General features: G+C 34.1%; 1 protein-coding gene across 1 annotated transcript in view; it reads left to right on the top strand.

Annotated features, from left to right (window-relative positions):
• The window catches only part of LOC150108441 (UDP-galactose translocator-like), a 99,223-nt gene that overhangs the window by 70,038 nt on the left and 10,142 nt on the right, over positions 1-19,043 (top strand). Inside the window, exon 4 of the mRNA XM_090390783.1 lies at positions 3,319-3,402. Within this exon, the coding sequence (XP_090246909.1) occupies positions 3,319-3,402 (84 nt within the window). The remainder of the gene's footprint in view (positions 1-3,318; positions 3,403-19,043) is intronic.

The raw sequence follows: 19,043 nt of genomic DNA, 5'->3' as shown, positions 1-19,043 counted from the left end.
AGATTTAAGGTGACCAGTGGCATACCCCAGGGCTCAGCCCTTGGACTATTGTTGTTCAATCTACACATTATACAATTTATCCAGTAAGTGGTACGTTATATCAAGCAAAACATGGTCTGAGTTGTAAGTCTATGAAAGAAAGTGGCAGAATCAGTTAATGTTAGAATCAGTAAAATGTTAGAATCTGTAATATCAAACTTAGCTCTGTGCTTTATGTAGATGATATGCTTCTAAACACATTCCAAGTCTCCAGAATTCTCAAACTAAATTGAATAACAGTTGGAAATCAGCAATAAAAAGACCAAAGGAGTGAATACAGGCAGGATCATAAGAAACTTCAGCAGCATTTTCAGTAGAAAATCTATAGAACAAGTAAAATATTTAACTTATTTAAATTGACCATCTTCACCAAAAACTTTGCCTAAGCACGCAGTTTTTAATCAAGATGGCAAATTAAAAATTAAACGTGGAGATAAATAACTGAAAAATCAAAGCTAGTATGATGAATAGCCAGATGAATAAATTTATGTGGAATAAGAGAGAAATTAGTCAGAGCACTAAACTAGCAGTATACAAGACAGTGTTAAAACCAATTTTAAGTTATGGATCTGAGAGTTGAGTTAGAAATAAATCACTTGATCAAAGATTAGGATTACACCACAGATATGAGAGAGTTCTGAGAAAAATTATCAGATTGAACAGATCGCATCAGTGGCAATATCATATTAAAAATGAAGATATGAGGGAGGAACTTGACAATGTTAGTATTCAGTAATGTATGAGAAGGACTCTAACTTAAGTTATATTTCTTTCAAGTTAGTATTGGTCACTTAAACAGAATGAAAGGTTAGCTAAATAGTATTAGATGGCAGGAAGAAAATCTAGGTGGATTGATTCAATCAGAAGCCCTTAGAAAAGATTAGATACAATATTGTAGTGCCGACAAGTAATTAGACTAATTTGGACTAAAATTATTGATAGGAAATTAGTAATAATGTAAATTTAATCATGTAGTACTGTCATGTCCATGCGGTTAGCCGAGTGGCTATGCACTTCGCAACCATATGCCTGTGAAAGGAGTGTCCTGTGTTCAATTCCCATTGCTGACGTGAGGAGCTTAGGATCTTTCTCAGACATAGCCAAGTTAATGGGTCTTGGGCGTGGACCGCAGGGTTTTTCCTCCCCCAAGCAGGCAAACCGACCCCGTGAACACACGTTTCTACAGACATAGGATACCTCCAGGAATAATGAGTAACCAACCTATTCCATAGGATTTGATTCTGAATGCCTACATGGTCAAAAGTGTAGGTCTGCGCGTGAGCATAAATCAGGAATCAGGAGTACTGTCATAATAGCTTGTAATACCCTTTTCAGGGTATATATCAGGAAACTGATGATGAATAACTGCCATTAAAAATAAAAGGTGGAAGACACACTGAAAAATTTGATCTTTAATGGGAAAAATTTCACCAAGTGTCAAAGACATCTTCTTTACAGAAATCTTATAGCACAAGATACAAATAACAGATTCTGAAAAGCACCACCATAACATTGTAACTAAACTATCAATAAATTTCTAATTATATATCTGTCACTAACATTTGTGCAGTTTGGAATGGTTCTGTGATTTACATTTTGTTTCCAGACTAAATGCAAGTCATCCCAGAATTCATTTCACTTTGGAAAAGAAGAAAACTACAGATAACTCTTTTTTAGATCTGCTGATTTTTCATCATCCTGATCCCACAATTATCAGTATTTCAGAAGAGGATTCACATAGTTTGCATAATCACATTATCATCCTAGTCAAAAACTTGGGTCTGTTAAGATGACTTACTACATAAAGAATTACTGACATAAGTCAACTTTCTTGTCAAATGGTTTCAGTGAAGGCTTTATTAACAAAACCTTCAAGCTTATAGAATTACTGCCTCTTAATTTCAAGAAGAAATTATATATTCAAATAACTAATTGTATATTATATATACACTACCTTATGTAAAGGGAAGATCAGAATGTATTATAAAAATGTTTTTGGCATTTTTCCTGTCAGAAAAATGTCTCCCTTTCTCTCCAAAGGGCAAGCTTCCACCACTTAGTTTTTCATGTGTCCACCAGATTCCTTCCTCTAGTACTATCATGGACAGTCTGGATGATCTACCTTTATCTGTCAAAAAGGGCATTAGTCTTACATCGGGTATCATGAGCCTAAACAATTCTTCTAAGCACAGAGTCCTCTGGAATAAAATTAAAATCTTACTGATGGTCTTTGTTTTATACCCATTATGGGAGATAGTAGTTTTTCAATCTGCTAACTTTTCCTAATTTGTTTAATTAATTATATATTTATGGTTTATATATAATTAGGAATTTGTTGATTGTTTTGTTACCTTACTGTAGCTTTGGTGGCACTTTTTGGAATTGTTCTGTTATTCATATCTTATGCTGTTTTATTTCTGTACTGAAGATGCCTTTGACTTAGGCAAAACCTTCCATTAAAGATCAAGTTTTTCTATTTAATAGTATGCTACTCATATTTTCCTTTCTCAAAGCTGAATAAATGTTGGTCTTTTTATTGCTAATTTGGTATGGAAAACACCAATTTCATTTTCAGTTGAGAATCTATAGAAGAAGGAAAATAATTCAGTCATTTAGGCATAATTTTTAGAAACAATGTCAAATTAAATATGAAAATAGACAATCAAATAAGCAATATACATATGATAGGGAACCAGTTGAACAAATTTGTGTAGATTAACAGAGAAATTAGCCAAAATGCTAAACTAGCAAAATACAAGCCAGAGTTCAAAACCAATGTTAACTTGTGATGAGTTAGAAATAAAACATTTGATCAAAAGAATGCATGATGTATCTGGTTTCAGAGAAAAATTAGTACAGTGAACAGCTGGCATCAGTGTCAGAATCACATTAAAGATGAGAATAGTAGAAAGCAACATGACATTCTTTGCATGAAAAGTATGTTATCACAGCTAATCTAACAGTATATAGTTACTTAGAATGGAAAAGGTTAGCAAAACAGATGTGATGGCTGGAGACCCAGTGTAAGACCAAGATCTAAGTGTATTGGTGCAATTAGGTTGTGTGTGTGTGTGTTAGAAGACCTAAATATGAGATCCGACAATATTGAAGTCCTTGCCGATAATGACTGATTTGGAGGAAAATTGTTGACAGGAAGTTAATGTTAATGTAAACTTTTCATGTAGTACTATAATAGTATCCAGTGCACCCCTTAAGGGTACATATCAAAAATTTAATAATGATAAGCTCTCATAATTTAAAAGTTTTCTTTCTCTCTAGGTGGCCATTCCATCACTTGTTTATACTCTCCAGAATAACCTGATTTATGTTGGGGCTACACATTTAGATGCTGCAACATGTCAGGTACTACAGATTAATTCATTTGTTTCATAATATTGAATTTTATTAATTACCTTATCAGCATGATTTTATCCTAAACACTTCTTAATACAGTACACTGCTGATTTTACAATCCGATTGATTCCTAGAGGTTGTTGTTAAGTGAGCCCTGATCCCATATGCTTAACTCTATTCATGAATTAGGGTCATTCTTGGAAATACAGTGTGAATTGCAGTAGTTTTTTTGTTGTTATTTATTTTTTAAAATTATACTTTTATGTGTAATGAGATCTGAAACATGGAAGCTAAGTTCTATTACTTTCATTCATGAGGACTTAAAATTTCATGTTTTTCTTTTGATGTTATTGTTTTCTGATTCTTTAAGGATTTTGTAAATAATTGTAAATAAAAAGGTACAGTAAATAATTTTAAATTAAACTGACAAATGAAAGAGCAAGAAAGATTACAACACACTCTAATTCTTTACAACTATACTAATTTCTTCTGTATCTGTGAAGCCATTTGAGTGTACATCGATGGCATTTTTAAAATGGAAATATGTGTGCAGTTTTTTGTGATTTAAAGCTTAGTTCTTAATTAAAAAACAAGTCATGGTGATTCAATTAGTAGAAATCCTTCACACTAGTTAAAATGTGTTCGTTCTCAGTTGTATGCTGTGGTCTCAGTCAGACAACAGCCGGCAATTAAAGTGTGTGTGACTGTGTGTGTGCACAACATGCACACATTATTTCTGTGGCCTGACATTTCATAGAGTCGCTATCTATATGTTCACCGGGCATCTATAGATGCTGTATAGTCACTCCAATGCTCGATGATGTGCACACCTGGCCTCGCCATGTAGTCCTGTTGTTTACTTTTCTGGCAGCCTCAACTCTCTGAAGATCAGTCACTCCACACACACACACACGCACCATCCATCCATCCATCTCATTGATGGGCCACCTCTTTTTCCAGGAACTTTATCTTCTATTACTGTTCTGAGAAGCCCCCCCCCCCCTTCCATCCTTTGTATGCGTCCATAAATGTTTTAACTTTCGTCTGTCAATATCCTTAAGGAGTCTTAAAGTTCTACTGATCTTTTCTAACACCCATTCATTTGTATGCCTTTCAGTATATGATATCCTCAACAGCCTTCTGTAACACCACATCTCAAAAGCAGATATCCATTTCTTATCTGACTTCTTTAGGTTCCAAGTCTCACATCCATAATTTGCTGTTGGAAAAACATCTGCATCCAAAATCCTCAACTTTGTTCCCATGGAGATAGAGCCATCTTTCCAGATTTTAGAGGGGTCTCTGACTGTTGTTTTAGCCATTCCTAACCTTTTTTTGATGTCTTCTGAACAGCAATTCTTCACATTAATAATGGATTCCCAGGTACTCAAACTTGCTGACTTCCTCAATTCTTTCTCCATTAAGGTACACTTGTTTTTCAAGAGCTTCTCTGTTTGTATTTCCTTTGAGAATCATAATCTTTGTCTTGCTAGGATTGAGTTGAAGTCCTCTGTTATTACTGATCTTGTTAACTTTGGCAAGAATTAGTCCTAGTTCTTCCATGTCATTATAAAGGAGTACTGTATCATCAGCATACTCAGATTACTGATCAATCTACCTCCTATCCTAATTCCTGTCTTGAGCTCATCCAATGCTTCACTCATGATGTCCTCTGCATATATACTAAACAAGTGAGAAGAAAGTAGACATCTTTGCCTAACTCCCTTTCCAACCTAAAGCCAATCAGTTAATCCAACACCTGTTCTTACCGTGGCTTCTTGCTCCCTGTACAAGTTAGCTATCAGCCTGATAGTGTGTTGAGGAAAACCCATTCTTTTCATTACTTACCACAGTTTCACATGCTCAACAGTCAAAATCTTCATACAGTCACAATGGAAATTTTTACTAGTCGCAACAGTGAAGAGCTGTGAAGCAGGCATCTACTGTATATGAAATCATTCATCCGTTTTAATTTTAAATAGTAAAAGGATATTTAATAAACCAGACAACTTAAAACCATTAAAAAGCTTCAAGCTGATGATACAGCTAAGTATTTAGCTATGAAATCATTCATTTATCTTTGTCAGCAGTTATGTTCAAAACCATTCTTGATTTTGAAAATAGATGCTGACAAAAGTTTATATTCTTTATAAAACTACACTTATTCAAGATCATTTACGAGTCAGGAAAAGCAAAATGAATCCAAGATTGTCTACTGTAGACTTAAATAGAGACTTGGCAGCTAATGGGATTAATGTTTCTGGCATGACAGTCCATCGAAGATTGTTGGAAACAGGGAAGACTGCCCACAGACCAAAAAAGAAACAACTGTTGACAAAGGCTATGCAGAAAAAGAGGCTCCAGCTGGCACAAGTGTGCAAAGATTGGATTGTTGTAAAGTGGAAGAAAGTCATGTTCTCAGATGAGAGCCATTTCTTTATTCAAGGAGAGTGGGTACCCTATGTTGTCAAATTAACAGCTGAGAAAATTTCTCCAACTCACCTTCAACAAGCTCCTAAACACCCAGCTAAAAAGATGTGCTGTAGTTGTTTTATACATGAAAGTCCAGGATCACTTGTGCCTGTTGGCAGTATGATGAAAAGTGACCAATACATAAAAATATTGGAAAAGAGTGGTCCCACAGATCCAAAAAGACAAAGAACTCATCTTCCAACATGATCTTGCACCATGCCACACTTAAAAAGAAAAGTGAAAGAGTTCCTCAGAAATCACAACATCTAATTGCATCAGTGGCCAGGTAATTCTCCTGATATTAACTCAACAGAAAATTTGTGGGACATAGTGAAAGAGACTTGGAAAATTAAATTCAGATACAAAGAATAACTTAATACAATTCATTATAAAAGTATAGTTTTGAGATACAGAAATAAGAAAAAACGTGTTCTGCATTGGTAGAGTCTATGCCTAAGCCAATTGATGAACTTATTAGGAACAGAGGAGCATATATAAATTATTAACTAAAGTTGGAGTTTAATTTTTGTACTTTTTCTTGGAAAATTAAATTTTTCCTTTAAAATGTGTGTTCAGATTAAGAGTAATGATAATTTGGACTTTATTGCAAACCACTTTGTGTGATTTTGTGCCAAGGGGTAGATATCTCTGGAGAAAATTTTATCTCTTTTCCAGTCAGTGAAATTTGCTTGCACCTAAAGCATCTGTGCCCATGATGGAATCTGAACCTGCAACTTGTTGATTAGATAATGAATATGCTATCCACTTCCAAGCCTGCCTAGTTGGCCATTTTGGTTTTGTTTAAACTGTCTATTCATTGGACATCATCAGATTCTGTATGGTCACCCAGTTGCTTGGTGAAGTGTCATACCAGTCCTTGCCAGGTGGTCCTGTTGTATGCTTTTCTGGAAGGTTCAACTCTGCAGATGTCATTCCAGGCACACCATCCATTCATCCATCTCGTTGATGGTCCATCCCTTCCTCTTTTTCCAGGAACTTTACCTTTTATTACTGTTTTGAGAAGTCATCCTTTCAATGATGGAAGGAAGACTTCTCCTTCCAGAATATTTCAACTTTCTTCTGTCAATATTCTTAAGGAGTAAAGTTCTACCAATCTTTTCTTGTCCACCATTCAGTATATAATATCCTCAACAGCCTTCTGTAGCACACATCTCAAAAGCAGCTATCCTTTTCCTATCAGAATTCTTTAGGCTTCAAGTCTCACATCATCCATGACAGCTACAACCAGAATCCTCAATCTTAAATCCAGATTTAAGACAAGTCTTTGACTGTTGTTTTAGCCATTCCTAATCTTCTTCTTCTATCTTCTGAATAGCAATTCTTCACATTAAGCTAGATTTATGTTTAATTATATATGGTATTTGAGATCTGCACTAAAATCTATTTCATCATTTGAATATTTTAAATCAGACCACTGGCCAAATTTAGTATGCCAGAGGTCTCTATTCTTCCCCCCACACACACACCAATCCCAATAATTATGCAAGAATCACCTGAGTATTTAGGTTAATTTTTACTTGCAAGGTAATTCATGATTGAAGAATGAATTGTAACAAGCAAAAAAAAAAAAAAAAACTATGATCATTGTATTACTGGTGAAACCATTCAAACCGATATAGACTAAAAAAAAAAAAAAAGACTTATAGCCACCAACAAAAGCAACAGTGCCTGATAAGAGAGGATTGTGCGCAGCAATGGCATTATCCACGATGCAATATAGTTAGCAGAAGATGAACATGTTGAAAAGAATTGATATTTGTCTCACCCAAGATATCCATCAGAAAATCTATAAAGTTGAACATTACATGAACCACAATGGAATTGCCATGTGGAAGATTTGCAGATACATTTCCATTGATCATAGATTGTCAGTGAACTTAGAGTAGGACTTATGGAGGGTCTTCTTCTTCTTTGAGTGCCATCTCCTATCGGAGGTCGGCGACCACCTTGGTAAATTTTGAGCAATTCTCAGCTACTCTGAGCAGTCTCTCAGAGTTCATACCAGTCTACTGTCTGTCTGCCAGCCAAGATTTTCTTCGTCTTCCTTGTCTTCTTCTTCCATTTATCTTCCCTTTTATAATCAGTTGAAGTAGGTGACCAAGATATGCAGTTTACCTTCTTTTTATGGTATCTAAAAGTTCACGTGATTTCCCCATTTGTTCCAGTACTTCCTGATTGGACGTTTTTGCTGTCCATGGGATTTTTAACATTCGTCTGTATAGCCACATCTCAAAGGCTTCAAGTCTTTTTATTGATGTTGTTTTTAAGGTCCAAGTTTCTGCACCGTACAGCAGTACAGAACATACATAGTATTTAACCATGCGTACTCTAAGCTCTAAGTTTAAACTGCGGTTACACAGTGTTGATTTCATCAAGAGAAAATTTTTTCTTGCCATTTCAATTCTAACTTTTATTTCCATTTCTGGATTGCAATCTTCATTTAACCAGCATCCGAGATATTTAAACTTTGCCACTCTTTCTATTTGTTTCCTATTTAAAGAAAGTGCTAAATTAAGAATTGGTTTCTTACTTATGACCATGAATTTAGTTTTGGTGATATTTATTTTTAATCCCATTTTTTCACTCTCTTCATTTATTAGTTCCAAAAGATTTTGAAATATGGCTTCTGAGTAGATGTTAAAAAGAAGAGGTGACAGCACACATCCTTGCCTTACTCCTCGTTTGATGTTAATGGAGTCTGTAATAATGTCATCAACTTGAACAGATGCCTTTTGGTTCCAATATAAGTTTTCAATGATCCTGATGTCTTTACCATCTAATCCAATTCTTTTTAATAGTACAATCATTTTAGCATGTTGGACTTTGTCAAATGCTTTCTCGAAGTCGATGAAGCAAATGAATATTACCTTGTTTTGGTCAATACATTTTTGAAATAAGATCTGAGAACAGAAAAGGGCCTCTCTTGTTCCCAAGCCGTTTCTAAAGCTGAATTGGGTATCACTGATGGTGTCTTCACATTTTCTGTGTATTCTTTTTTGAATTATTTTCAGAAACATTTTAAGAACGTGACTCATTAGGCTGATCATTCTGTAGTCATTACAAGTTTTCGCATTTACTTTTTTTTAGGTAGCATGATGAAGATCAACTGTAACCGTTCTTGAGGGATTATGCCTGTATATTAGATCTTATTAAATAGCTTTACTAATATGTTAATGTTGTCACCTTCTAATAACTTTACTATTTCTACTGGTATTCCATCTGGTCCTAGGGCTTTACCATTTTTAGCTGAGTTTAGTGCACATTCTACCTCTGATCTTAGAATGCATGGACCTTCCATATGTTCATAAGTATTTTCTGGGTTCTGTCTGTTATCAGTAAAGAGTTCTTCTATATATTTCACCCATTCTTGTATTTTGTCATCCTTTTTGGATATAATTTCTCCCTTTTTGTTTCGAAGGATACAGAATTGTTTTTTTCTTACATATACCTGAGGTCTCTTTCATCTTTTTGTGTAGATTAAAATTGTCATGCTTTTCCTGTAGAATTTCTATTTCTTTACATTTTTCATTCATCCAGATTTCTTTTGCTTCTTTTATCTTGTGTTTAATAATTTTCTGAACCTCTGTATATTTTGTTGGATTATGATTTTTATGTGATCTGCGTTGATCCATGAGAGAAAGAATTTCATCAGTCATCCAATCTTTCTTTTTTACTGCTCTATTAGGACATAAGGTATTGGTACATTTCTCTGTGAAGACAGATTTCAATTTGTCCCACAATTCATCAACCCTCATGATGTCATCATTCATTCTTGATAAGTGCTAGCTCTTGATTCAGATCTTGACTCAATTTGCTTCTTATCTCTGTGTTTTTTAATTTTCCCAAATCAAACCTTTTTTGTTGATGTTTCTTAAGTATAGCTTTCAGTCTAAGTTGTAACTCTGCCGCCAGTAGGTTATGATCAGAAGCAATATCTGCACTAGGGTAGGTTTTTGTACTCTTTATAGAACTTCGAAATCGTTGATTAATTAGCAAGTAATCAATTTGGTTTCTGACTATATTCCCATTATTATCCTGTGGTGATCTCCAAGTATACAATCTTCGTGGTGGTAACCTAAACCATGTGTTTGTGATTATTAGCTCCTCTTCCTGGCAGAACTGAAAAAGACGGTCACCTCTCTCATTTCTTGTGCCCAGTCCATGTTCCCCAACTACATCTCGACTTCTACCTTTCCCAACTTTAGCACTGAAATCACCCATGACTATGTTAATATCATGCTTTTTTGTGTTTTTCATTAGTTCTTTTAATTGATCATAAAATTCTTCAATCTCGGTATCACTCTTGTCAGCAGTAGGGGCATAGACCTGTATAAGATTAACATCTAGTGGTCGTCCTTTCAGTTTTAATAACATCATCCTATCTGAGTAAGGGATGAAGCTCAACAGTGACTTATTGATATCTTTGTTTATTATTATTCCAACTCCGTTTTGATGGTTGTTTTCACAACTTCCAGAGTGATACATTGTCATGTCATTGACTTGAGTTTTGCCTGATCCTGGCCACCTAACTTCACCCATTCCTAAAATTCCAATTTCGAGTCTTTTCATTTCTTGGATAGTATTTCTTAGCTTACCTGCTTCATACAAGGTTCTGACATTCCAGGTTCCTAGTTTTACTGAGCACACCATGTTGAGTCCGGGGATTCTTCGCACCCCTGTCCCATTTAAGGGATGCCGGTAACTTGGGGCCATTTGTGTAGATTTGCTCGCCATGGTGGTTAGTCTGGAGAGAGAATAGAGCAGTAGTTTCTCCATTTGCTTTCTGCTCTGCAGTATTACAGATGGCAATACAGTACACAATAAACTGTATTGCCATCTGCAATTTTTTAATCACAAGCTTTACCGTCATCACGAGACTTCAACCTTGTGTCAGTACTGACAAAGCTGCTTCTCTTTGTCAGAGGATTGAATCCTTTATTTTTCCTTGTAACCCTAGGTAGGGGGCCCCTAACCAGGTACTGACAGCCAGAGCCAGCTGAGCCCGGGTTGTTTATAGAGGTCTGCTCCTCTGAAGATTCTTCCGCACATTTCACTGTTGGGATACGAATCCTCTTCCACTGATTTGTCCGTTGTTCTTCGCAGAGGTCCGTTAGCATCCTTGTAGGGAGTGTACCCTATGGAAGGTCCCAGGGAGCACGACGTGGACGTGGACTTGCCTCACTCCCCTATGGAGGGTCAAAAATCTTAATAAATTAAAATGTTGTCATCCTTTGGTAAAGTGTTTTTCAGAAATGAATCTGAATTATTGTAGTCATTATGAAATGTGGTCTTCTAGTCCAGAATGCACATTTTGCTGAAGAAATTGAACATGCATCTCATGATGATGCAGGTGGTAATCGTCTGTCAACACCATATTAAAATGTTCTTGCTTGCTAGTCTGGTAAATCGACACTTATGTTCTGACATGTTAATTTAAGTGTCTCGAAAGGTGAATATTTGATGTAATAGGTATTCTGACATTCAAATTCCAAGTATCCAATAGAAATTCTGAAATTCATTCACCACCCAACAGGTCCGCACACTGTGTGTGTGGACCTGTTGGGTGGTGAATGAATTTCTCATGCCTTTAAAAACACAGGTCGAAATCACATAATTTCATTCTTATTTTTTGACTTGATTGGTGGGTTAAGATATCTCCAGTACTTCAAGATGAGAAGTCATTATTGTTTAGATGATTCTTTAAGATGTCTCGTTGGAGGTTTAATGGAATATTTACAACAATTAGAAAGGATTAAAAACTCATTTTAATGCTTCCAATATTTCATCTCAGTCACTGAGACATCTTCAGGGATTACAAGTAACTCTTGTAACACACACTCAAATACAACACAATACTAAATGAAACACTGAGTGACTCTAAAGTCCTATCTAGGTGGTGCATCCTCTATGGCCGTTTGTTGGAGGCCTAGGATGTAAAGTGGGATCTCTAATAATTAATCATCAATTCTGATTATTTTTCTTGGAAGAACAAAATTTACAGACAGACAGAGGGAACCACTATCATTCTACCCCCCCGTCTCATCCCTCTTTCCAATTTTTACATGGAAAATTTTGAAAAATTCTTAAAGGGTTCTAATAATTAATGTTTCCCAAATTTTGGGAAGCTTTATGCAACCGTATTTATTTAAATTCAGTTGATTTCTGAGTGCTGCTGCAGATTCTAAAACAGTCTTTCTTTTTTGAATTTACTATGGTGGAGCACGGTGGTTTTTCTCCAGGAGATCCTGTGAGTTGTATCCAAAGCATGGTCTGTAAGGCTAGATTGACCATAGTCGTGATTGTAGATGTATGATTTGTGTTCTTCTAAAATGGATGGTTGCTGATCTACCTGTCTGTCCAAAGTAAGCCAGCTTGCAGGAACAGGGTACTTTATATGCTCCAGGCACTGAGAGAGCTGATCTTTGGTAGAACGGAGAAGAGTAGCAAGTTTACAGTGGGACTTAAAAGATGCATAGAGGTTGTACTTTTTTAAGGACTTGGCTATTTTTTTCTGATGTGCCACAGATGTAGGGGATGGTGATGACATTTCTGAAATCCTTCTGAAGAGATGGGGAGGAACTGATTCTTTTTTTAATTCTATAATCACTGTAACCATTGGAAAGGAAAGTGTGGTTGAGTTCTGTTGAAAGATTCCACTGGAACAAAGATTTGTGAGATCTATTGGTTAGAGTTTTAATAATGCCATATTGATGAGAGGAGTTGTGGTGGGAGAGTTTGTGAATATATCTACCTGTGTGAGTAGGTTTTCTATATAGTGAATGAAAGGTTACCATTAGGAAGGCATGTTACTAAGGTGTCTAGGAAGGGTAAACTATTGTTATTTCCCTTTTCCGTCATAAACTGGATTCTTGGATGTAGACTATTGAGGTGACTGAGGAAGGAGTCTAGTGAGGTGATGTCTGGGCCCCCTCTCAAACCTTAGCCAGATAGAAGGTTTGAGGGGGGGACTGAGTCTATGACTCATTTTTCAAAATTTTCCATGTAAAAATTGGAAAGAGGGGTGAGAAGGGGGGAAATGATAGTGGTTCCCTCTGTCAGTTTGTAAATTTTGTTTCTTCCAAGAAAATTAACCAGAATTGATGACAAAGGAAAAGAAATCTAAGATATCAGAAGGAGAAACGTTTTTTAAGAGTGTTAAGGTATCATTTAAGGAAATATTGGAAAACAGTGAGGTGATGCCAATGCTTACCAATATATCTATATTATTTAATGTTAGATTTTCAATCAAGGTTTTAAAATGGGTAGAGTTTTTACATAGAATGTGGTAAGTCAAGTGAGAGGGATAAGAGAGCTAGCAAGCTGCTTTGGCAGTTTGTAGTATGGTGCATCAGTGACATCTACTATGGGTCTTGGAGGAATTACATTTGGGGATTTAAATTCCAGTTAAAAAATTTAAAAACTTACTTGAAAAAGTATCCTCCTGGCCACTGGACATTGCGAAAAATATCAAACTTTTCAGTTCTCGTCCTTTCCCCCCCGAATATATTGTTTACCAAAAATCCACAAACCCAATTTCCCCCTAAGATCCATAGTAGATGCTACTGATACAGCATGCTACAAACTGAAATATTGGAAGCATTAAAATTAGTTGTTAATCCTTTCCTAGTACTGTAAATATTCCATTAAACCTCCAACGTGATGTCCTCACCCCACTTAAGCCTCAACACATGGATTCTTTAAGATGTTTAGATGAGACAAATTTTATTCTGTAATATTTCAGTATAATGTAGACCAGCTGATCTCAAAAGTTTGTTTCTGGTGGCTGCAAAAATGGCTGTGACATTTAACTGGTGTCCTCTTAATTCCTTTTTTTTTTTTTTTTAATATTAAGTTACTGATAACAACAATAATTAGGTGGGATTTATATGCATATTATATACAAAAGCAGTAGAGTGACTGTAGCTAATTCACTTGAATTGTTATACAGATCCATCCAAAATGATACTATTCAAGTTTTTGTCTTTGAAAAACATTTTCAGTCTATCATCATTATGAATTTCCATTAAGCAAAATTTTGCATTAATGGAAATTCGTCCAGTTAAGTATTGAAATAGCAGAAAATGAGGATATTCTATTGTGCAAAGATTCCAAACTTTACATATCCATTTCTTGAAAAGGAGATGTTATGAAAGAAATAGATTTTTTAAAAAACAACAATTAAGTTCTTTAAATCTTCCATTCAGTTTAGTTTAAAATTTTCAACAGTCATCATCATCAAATTCCTGCCATGTACCCTCAAGGGGTGTACAGGATATGACAGTACTACATGAAAAAATTACATCATTACTAACTTCCTATCTACAATTTCCCTCCAAATCAGTCTGTTACTTGTCAAGACTCCAACATTATCAGATCTTATATTTCTATCATCTAAGGCACTTTGTACCGTATCAATCCACCTATATCTTGGTCTTCCTGTGGGTCGTTTTCCTGCCAACCTGGCAGAGAACACTTGTTTTGCTAATCTTTCCTCTCCCATTCTATTTAAGTGATCATACCACCTGAGATTAGCTCTGCTAACGCATTCCTGGATGCTGATGATGTCAAGTTCTTTCCTAATATCCTCATTTTTAATATGATATTGCCATTGATGCCATCTGTTCACGCCTCTAATCTTTCTCAGGACTCTCATATCTGCGGTCTCTAGTCTTTGGTCAAGTGTTTTACTTCTGACCCAGCTCTCAGATCCATAAGTTAAAACTGGTTTGAACACTGTCTTGTATACAGCTAATTTAGTGTTCCGACTAATTTCTTTCTTATTTTCTTATCTTATTATCTATTTCTTATCTTATAAGAATTTTCAACAGTTGGTAATTTTATTTTTAATATTTATTCAAACTGCTCTGTTAGATATCTTATTTATAAAACTATTTAAAGATGGAAAAATCATCGCTCTGAGCTTAACATATAAGATCCTTTGAGATATTTTTGAGTTTATCAATTATAAACATTGCATCAATAATTGTCCAGTTTTCTGCTTGTAGTTGCTTATTTATTGGACTCAATCTTGCTAGTCTTTTAAAAATAATATTAAGCTGTATACAACATTGTTTTGCAATTTTTCCACTAAATCTTTATGATTAGGTTTTATTGCACTTAACTGTGAACTGCACTTAACGTATAAAAATACAATTCATAAGGACGCTACACACTAGCATCAAAACTTAACCATCTTATATGATTATAATTAATACAGTTTGTCATTATTCTCACATAATGCACTAATTTATTTAGCAACACACCTATTTGTGTTGATTGCATTTTGATCTTTTCGAATTGTCAATCCCACATCATCCATACACTTAATTACTGTTTTGCTGAACAATGCAATGTAAGCAAAAAATTTCATTGGTACAGTTTTTATTACACAAAATCAGTACACCATTCCTTTCACTTTTCATTAGTGTTGTACCATCAGCAGTTACACCACCTAAATTATTTGTGGAATTCTTAATTGTTTTTTTTTTTTTTTAAATCCTCTTTAATTGCATCATAAACGGTCACTGCATCGAGAAGTTCCTTTAATATCCTAATACAGTGAGTCATGATAACTTTTCAACATATTTAGTTTTATCAGTTGTCAAAGTATTTTGCACATACCCAGATCATTACTTTCATCTAAGCGTCATCATCATCATGCTTGTCAAGGATTCAGGCCTAGAGTGGCCTGTTCCGGCCTTAGAAGTCATCGTGGAATCTCTTAAGAGGACATCCTTGTTTTCTTTTCCCTAGTGGTTTGTAATTTAAGGCTTGTTTTGGTGATCTTTCTGTTTTCATTCTTTCAACATGTTCCATCCATTTATGTTTATATTTTGTAATTTTTTCTATTACTGATTCCTGGTTTAATTCTTTCATAATTTCTTCATTTCTTTTATGATCGAATAGAGTATACTTTCAATTTAAAAAAAAGTAAAAAAAAAAAGAAAAGATTAACTACTGAAATGGGTTGGCTAAGAAGATTACTTGGAGTATCTCTGCTGGATAGACTAAGAAATGAAGATATAAGGAAATGACTAAAACAAGAAATAACAATAATAGACAAAATCCAAGAAAGAAGACTGTGATGGTTTGGCCATGTGACTAGATTGGGAACAGAAAGATTACTAACTAAAGCCCTGTATACAATGATGGAAGGTAAAAGATCCAAAGAGCAGCCCAGAATTAGATGGATAGACAAAATAAAAGTGGACCTGAAACCCAAATCACAACAAGCAACACCAAACTGGATAGAATTGTTCAGACTCTCCAGGGACAGACGAAAGTGGAAAGAGTTCATTCGGTCTCATCATCATCCACATACATGATGGAAGACAGATGAAGAAGAAGAGTATACTTTGCAGTTTTTCTCATAAACCTCATTTTAACTGTTATTGATCTTTGTTTGTCTTTTTGTTTAATTGCCCAGATTTCACTTCTATACCATAAGACTGGTAGGGCTAATGTATTGTAAACTTTTAGTCTGGTTTGTTTTTGAACTAGGTTAGGTTTAAATATAGAGTTAATTACACCTCTTATTTTTAAATATTTAGCAATTTTTAGGTTTATATCTTTTTCATTTTCATATATAATCATACATCCTAGGTAGTTAAATGAATTCACCTGTTCTAAAATCTTGTTATCTGGATCTTGTCTTTTAAAGGCCATCGTTTTTGATTTTTCTGTTGATATTATCATACCATAATCTTTGGCTATCTCATTTGGATTTAAAATAGCTTTCTGTAAGTTATCTTCAGAATTTGTAATTATTATTTGGTCACCAGCAAAAAGGAGAGTGTTTAAGTTTGCAGTAGGAGAAAGTTTAATACCTTGATGGAAATTTTTATTCCATTTTACTATTATTTCATTTAGATAAATCTCAAAAAGAGTTGCTGAAAGGGGACATCCATGTCGGAATCCTTGGTTTATCTCTCTTGTACATGATAGTTCATAATTTAATCTTATTTGTATTTGATTATTTTCATATATATACTTATGATAACTTGTAGAATATTATTTGGTATTTGTCTTTCTTTTAATATGTTAAATAAAATTCTTCTTTTAACTTTGTCAAATGTTTTTTCAAAGTCAATAAATGTAATATGTATTTCTAAATTGTATTCTCTTCTTTTCTCTATTATTAATTTTAGGCAAAAGGCCAGGTCTATACATGATTGTCCTTTTCTAAATCCATTCTATACTTCTAAAATAAAGTTTTCAGAATATTTTATTAGTTTGTTATTTAAAATTCTGCTATGTATTTTGTAACAAGAATTTAGTATACTTATACCTCTATAATTTTTAGGGTCATCTCATCTCTACTACCTTTTTTAAAGATAGGGATCACAATTGCTTTTTTCCATTCTATTGGTGGATTACTTGTTGATTCAGAAATCTCCTATTTTATCTAATTGGAGTCTTTCTTTGACCCTTATTCCTGCATATTTGTATAATTCTGAACCTAACTTATCTTCTCCAGGTGATTTTCCATTTCTTGTTTCTTTCAGGCTGATTTCTAATTCTTCTTTAGTTGTTTCCTTTTCATTTTCATTAAATGTTTGCCAGTTAATTTTTTTAAAATATTTATCTGTCCTTAATTCTGTATAGAAATCTAGAAATTCTTTTAATTTCAATTCGGTGTTTAATTTTATGTTTTCTTTAGTATCTGTACTTAAATGTTTCAAAATCTTTTATATATTGGGTCTTATTTTGTATAAATCATGTTCTAAATTAGAAACAAATTTGTTCCATGATTCTGTATGTCTTTTTCTGACTTCTCTTTTAGCTAGGCTCTTATTCTTTTATATTCTATTTCATCTCCTAATCTTTTACTGCTTAACCATTTATGATATGCTTCTTTTTTATTTCTTTGACTGTATTATCCCATAGCTTCAGTTTTTTCTTTTTATTGAATTTTTTAGTCTTTCCTAAGCTTTCATTTTCTGCTGAATTTAGTATCATTTTTATATTTAGCCATTCTGTTTCTATTTTTTCATTTCATTATATTTTATCTAAATATTGGTTAATTCTTTGTTCATATAGGCATTGTATATTTGTGTCATTTAATAATCTAGTTTTATAAACAAATGTTTTAAATTTTCTTTCTGTTCTTGTTATTTGTAGCTGTTTAGGTATATTAATTTTATTTTAATGAGGAAGTGGTCACTATTTATTTCATATCCTTTGTGAACTCTAACATCTAAAGAGAACTTTGATGTCTTTTCATTTAAGATAAAGTAATCTAATATTGATTTCCATCCTCTTGCTGCCCAAGTATATTTATGTATGTCTTTGTTTATAGAAAGAATTCATTATTTTAAGGTTATTATAAACTATGAAGTCGATCAATTTTTTACCATTCCGGTTTAGAGTATGTTCTCCATATATTCATATGTTATTATTAATTTTCATGTTTCCAATTCTTGTATTTAAGTCTCCTGCTAATATTACATAATAATTTTTATTTATTTTATTATACATATATATATATATATATATATATATATATTATATATATACAGTAAACTTTTGATTTAACGGACTATTAGGGGCTAAGGGTTGTCCGTAAAATTGAAAGTCAGTTAAATCATGAATCTTAGGAATAGTATTGAAAATAAAACACTTTCAGTGGTACAGCACTAATATATTTTAATGAGAACATTTTTATGTAAATGCCATTTTACTGAGGATTGGGCTTGAAAAAAGCATCAAGTTTCAGTTGCTTTCCACTTTTATACTGTTTTTTAATGATTAAATCGAAATTGGCAAAAATGTTTGTAATAAGCAATCACCTCTGGATCTGAAGATGTGCCTATGAACAAGATGATGTCGTCCATGTGTTCCCTAACCACCGATAGTTTCAGACCAGTTGGAACTTCTTCTTCTTCCTCGTCAACTTCCTGGCTGAGAATTTGGTAGCCTGGATCCCCCCCCCTCATCAATGTCATCCTCATTGACATTATCGCCAGCTTACATCAAAAGTTTCATGGAAATCAGAGGTTTCAAAACCTCTGAAATTGTATTCTGTTCACTCCCATTCAGTAACTTGGTCTGGACCTTTAGCCAATGTTGTAGTCTTTATCTCCTTCCAAGTGGCAGCAAAATTAAAGATGGCAACTTGATGTTGTATGCATGCAAATTTTGAAGTGTCCTGGCTCCTC

This window comes from Typopeltis vanoorti, chromosome 3 (assembly GCF_054136105.1).
Source record: "Typopeltis vanoorti isolate ZY-2024b chromosome 3, IOZ_Tvanoo_1.0, whole genome shotgun sequence".
Lineage (NCBI taxonomy): Eukaryota > Metazoa > Arthropoda > Arachnida > Uropygi > Thelyphonidae > Typopeltis > Typopeltis vanoorti.
This window is presented reverse-complemented; position numbering and strand designations above follow the sequence as displayed.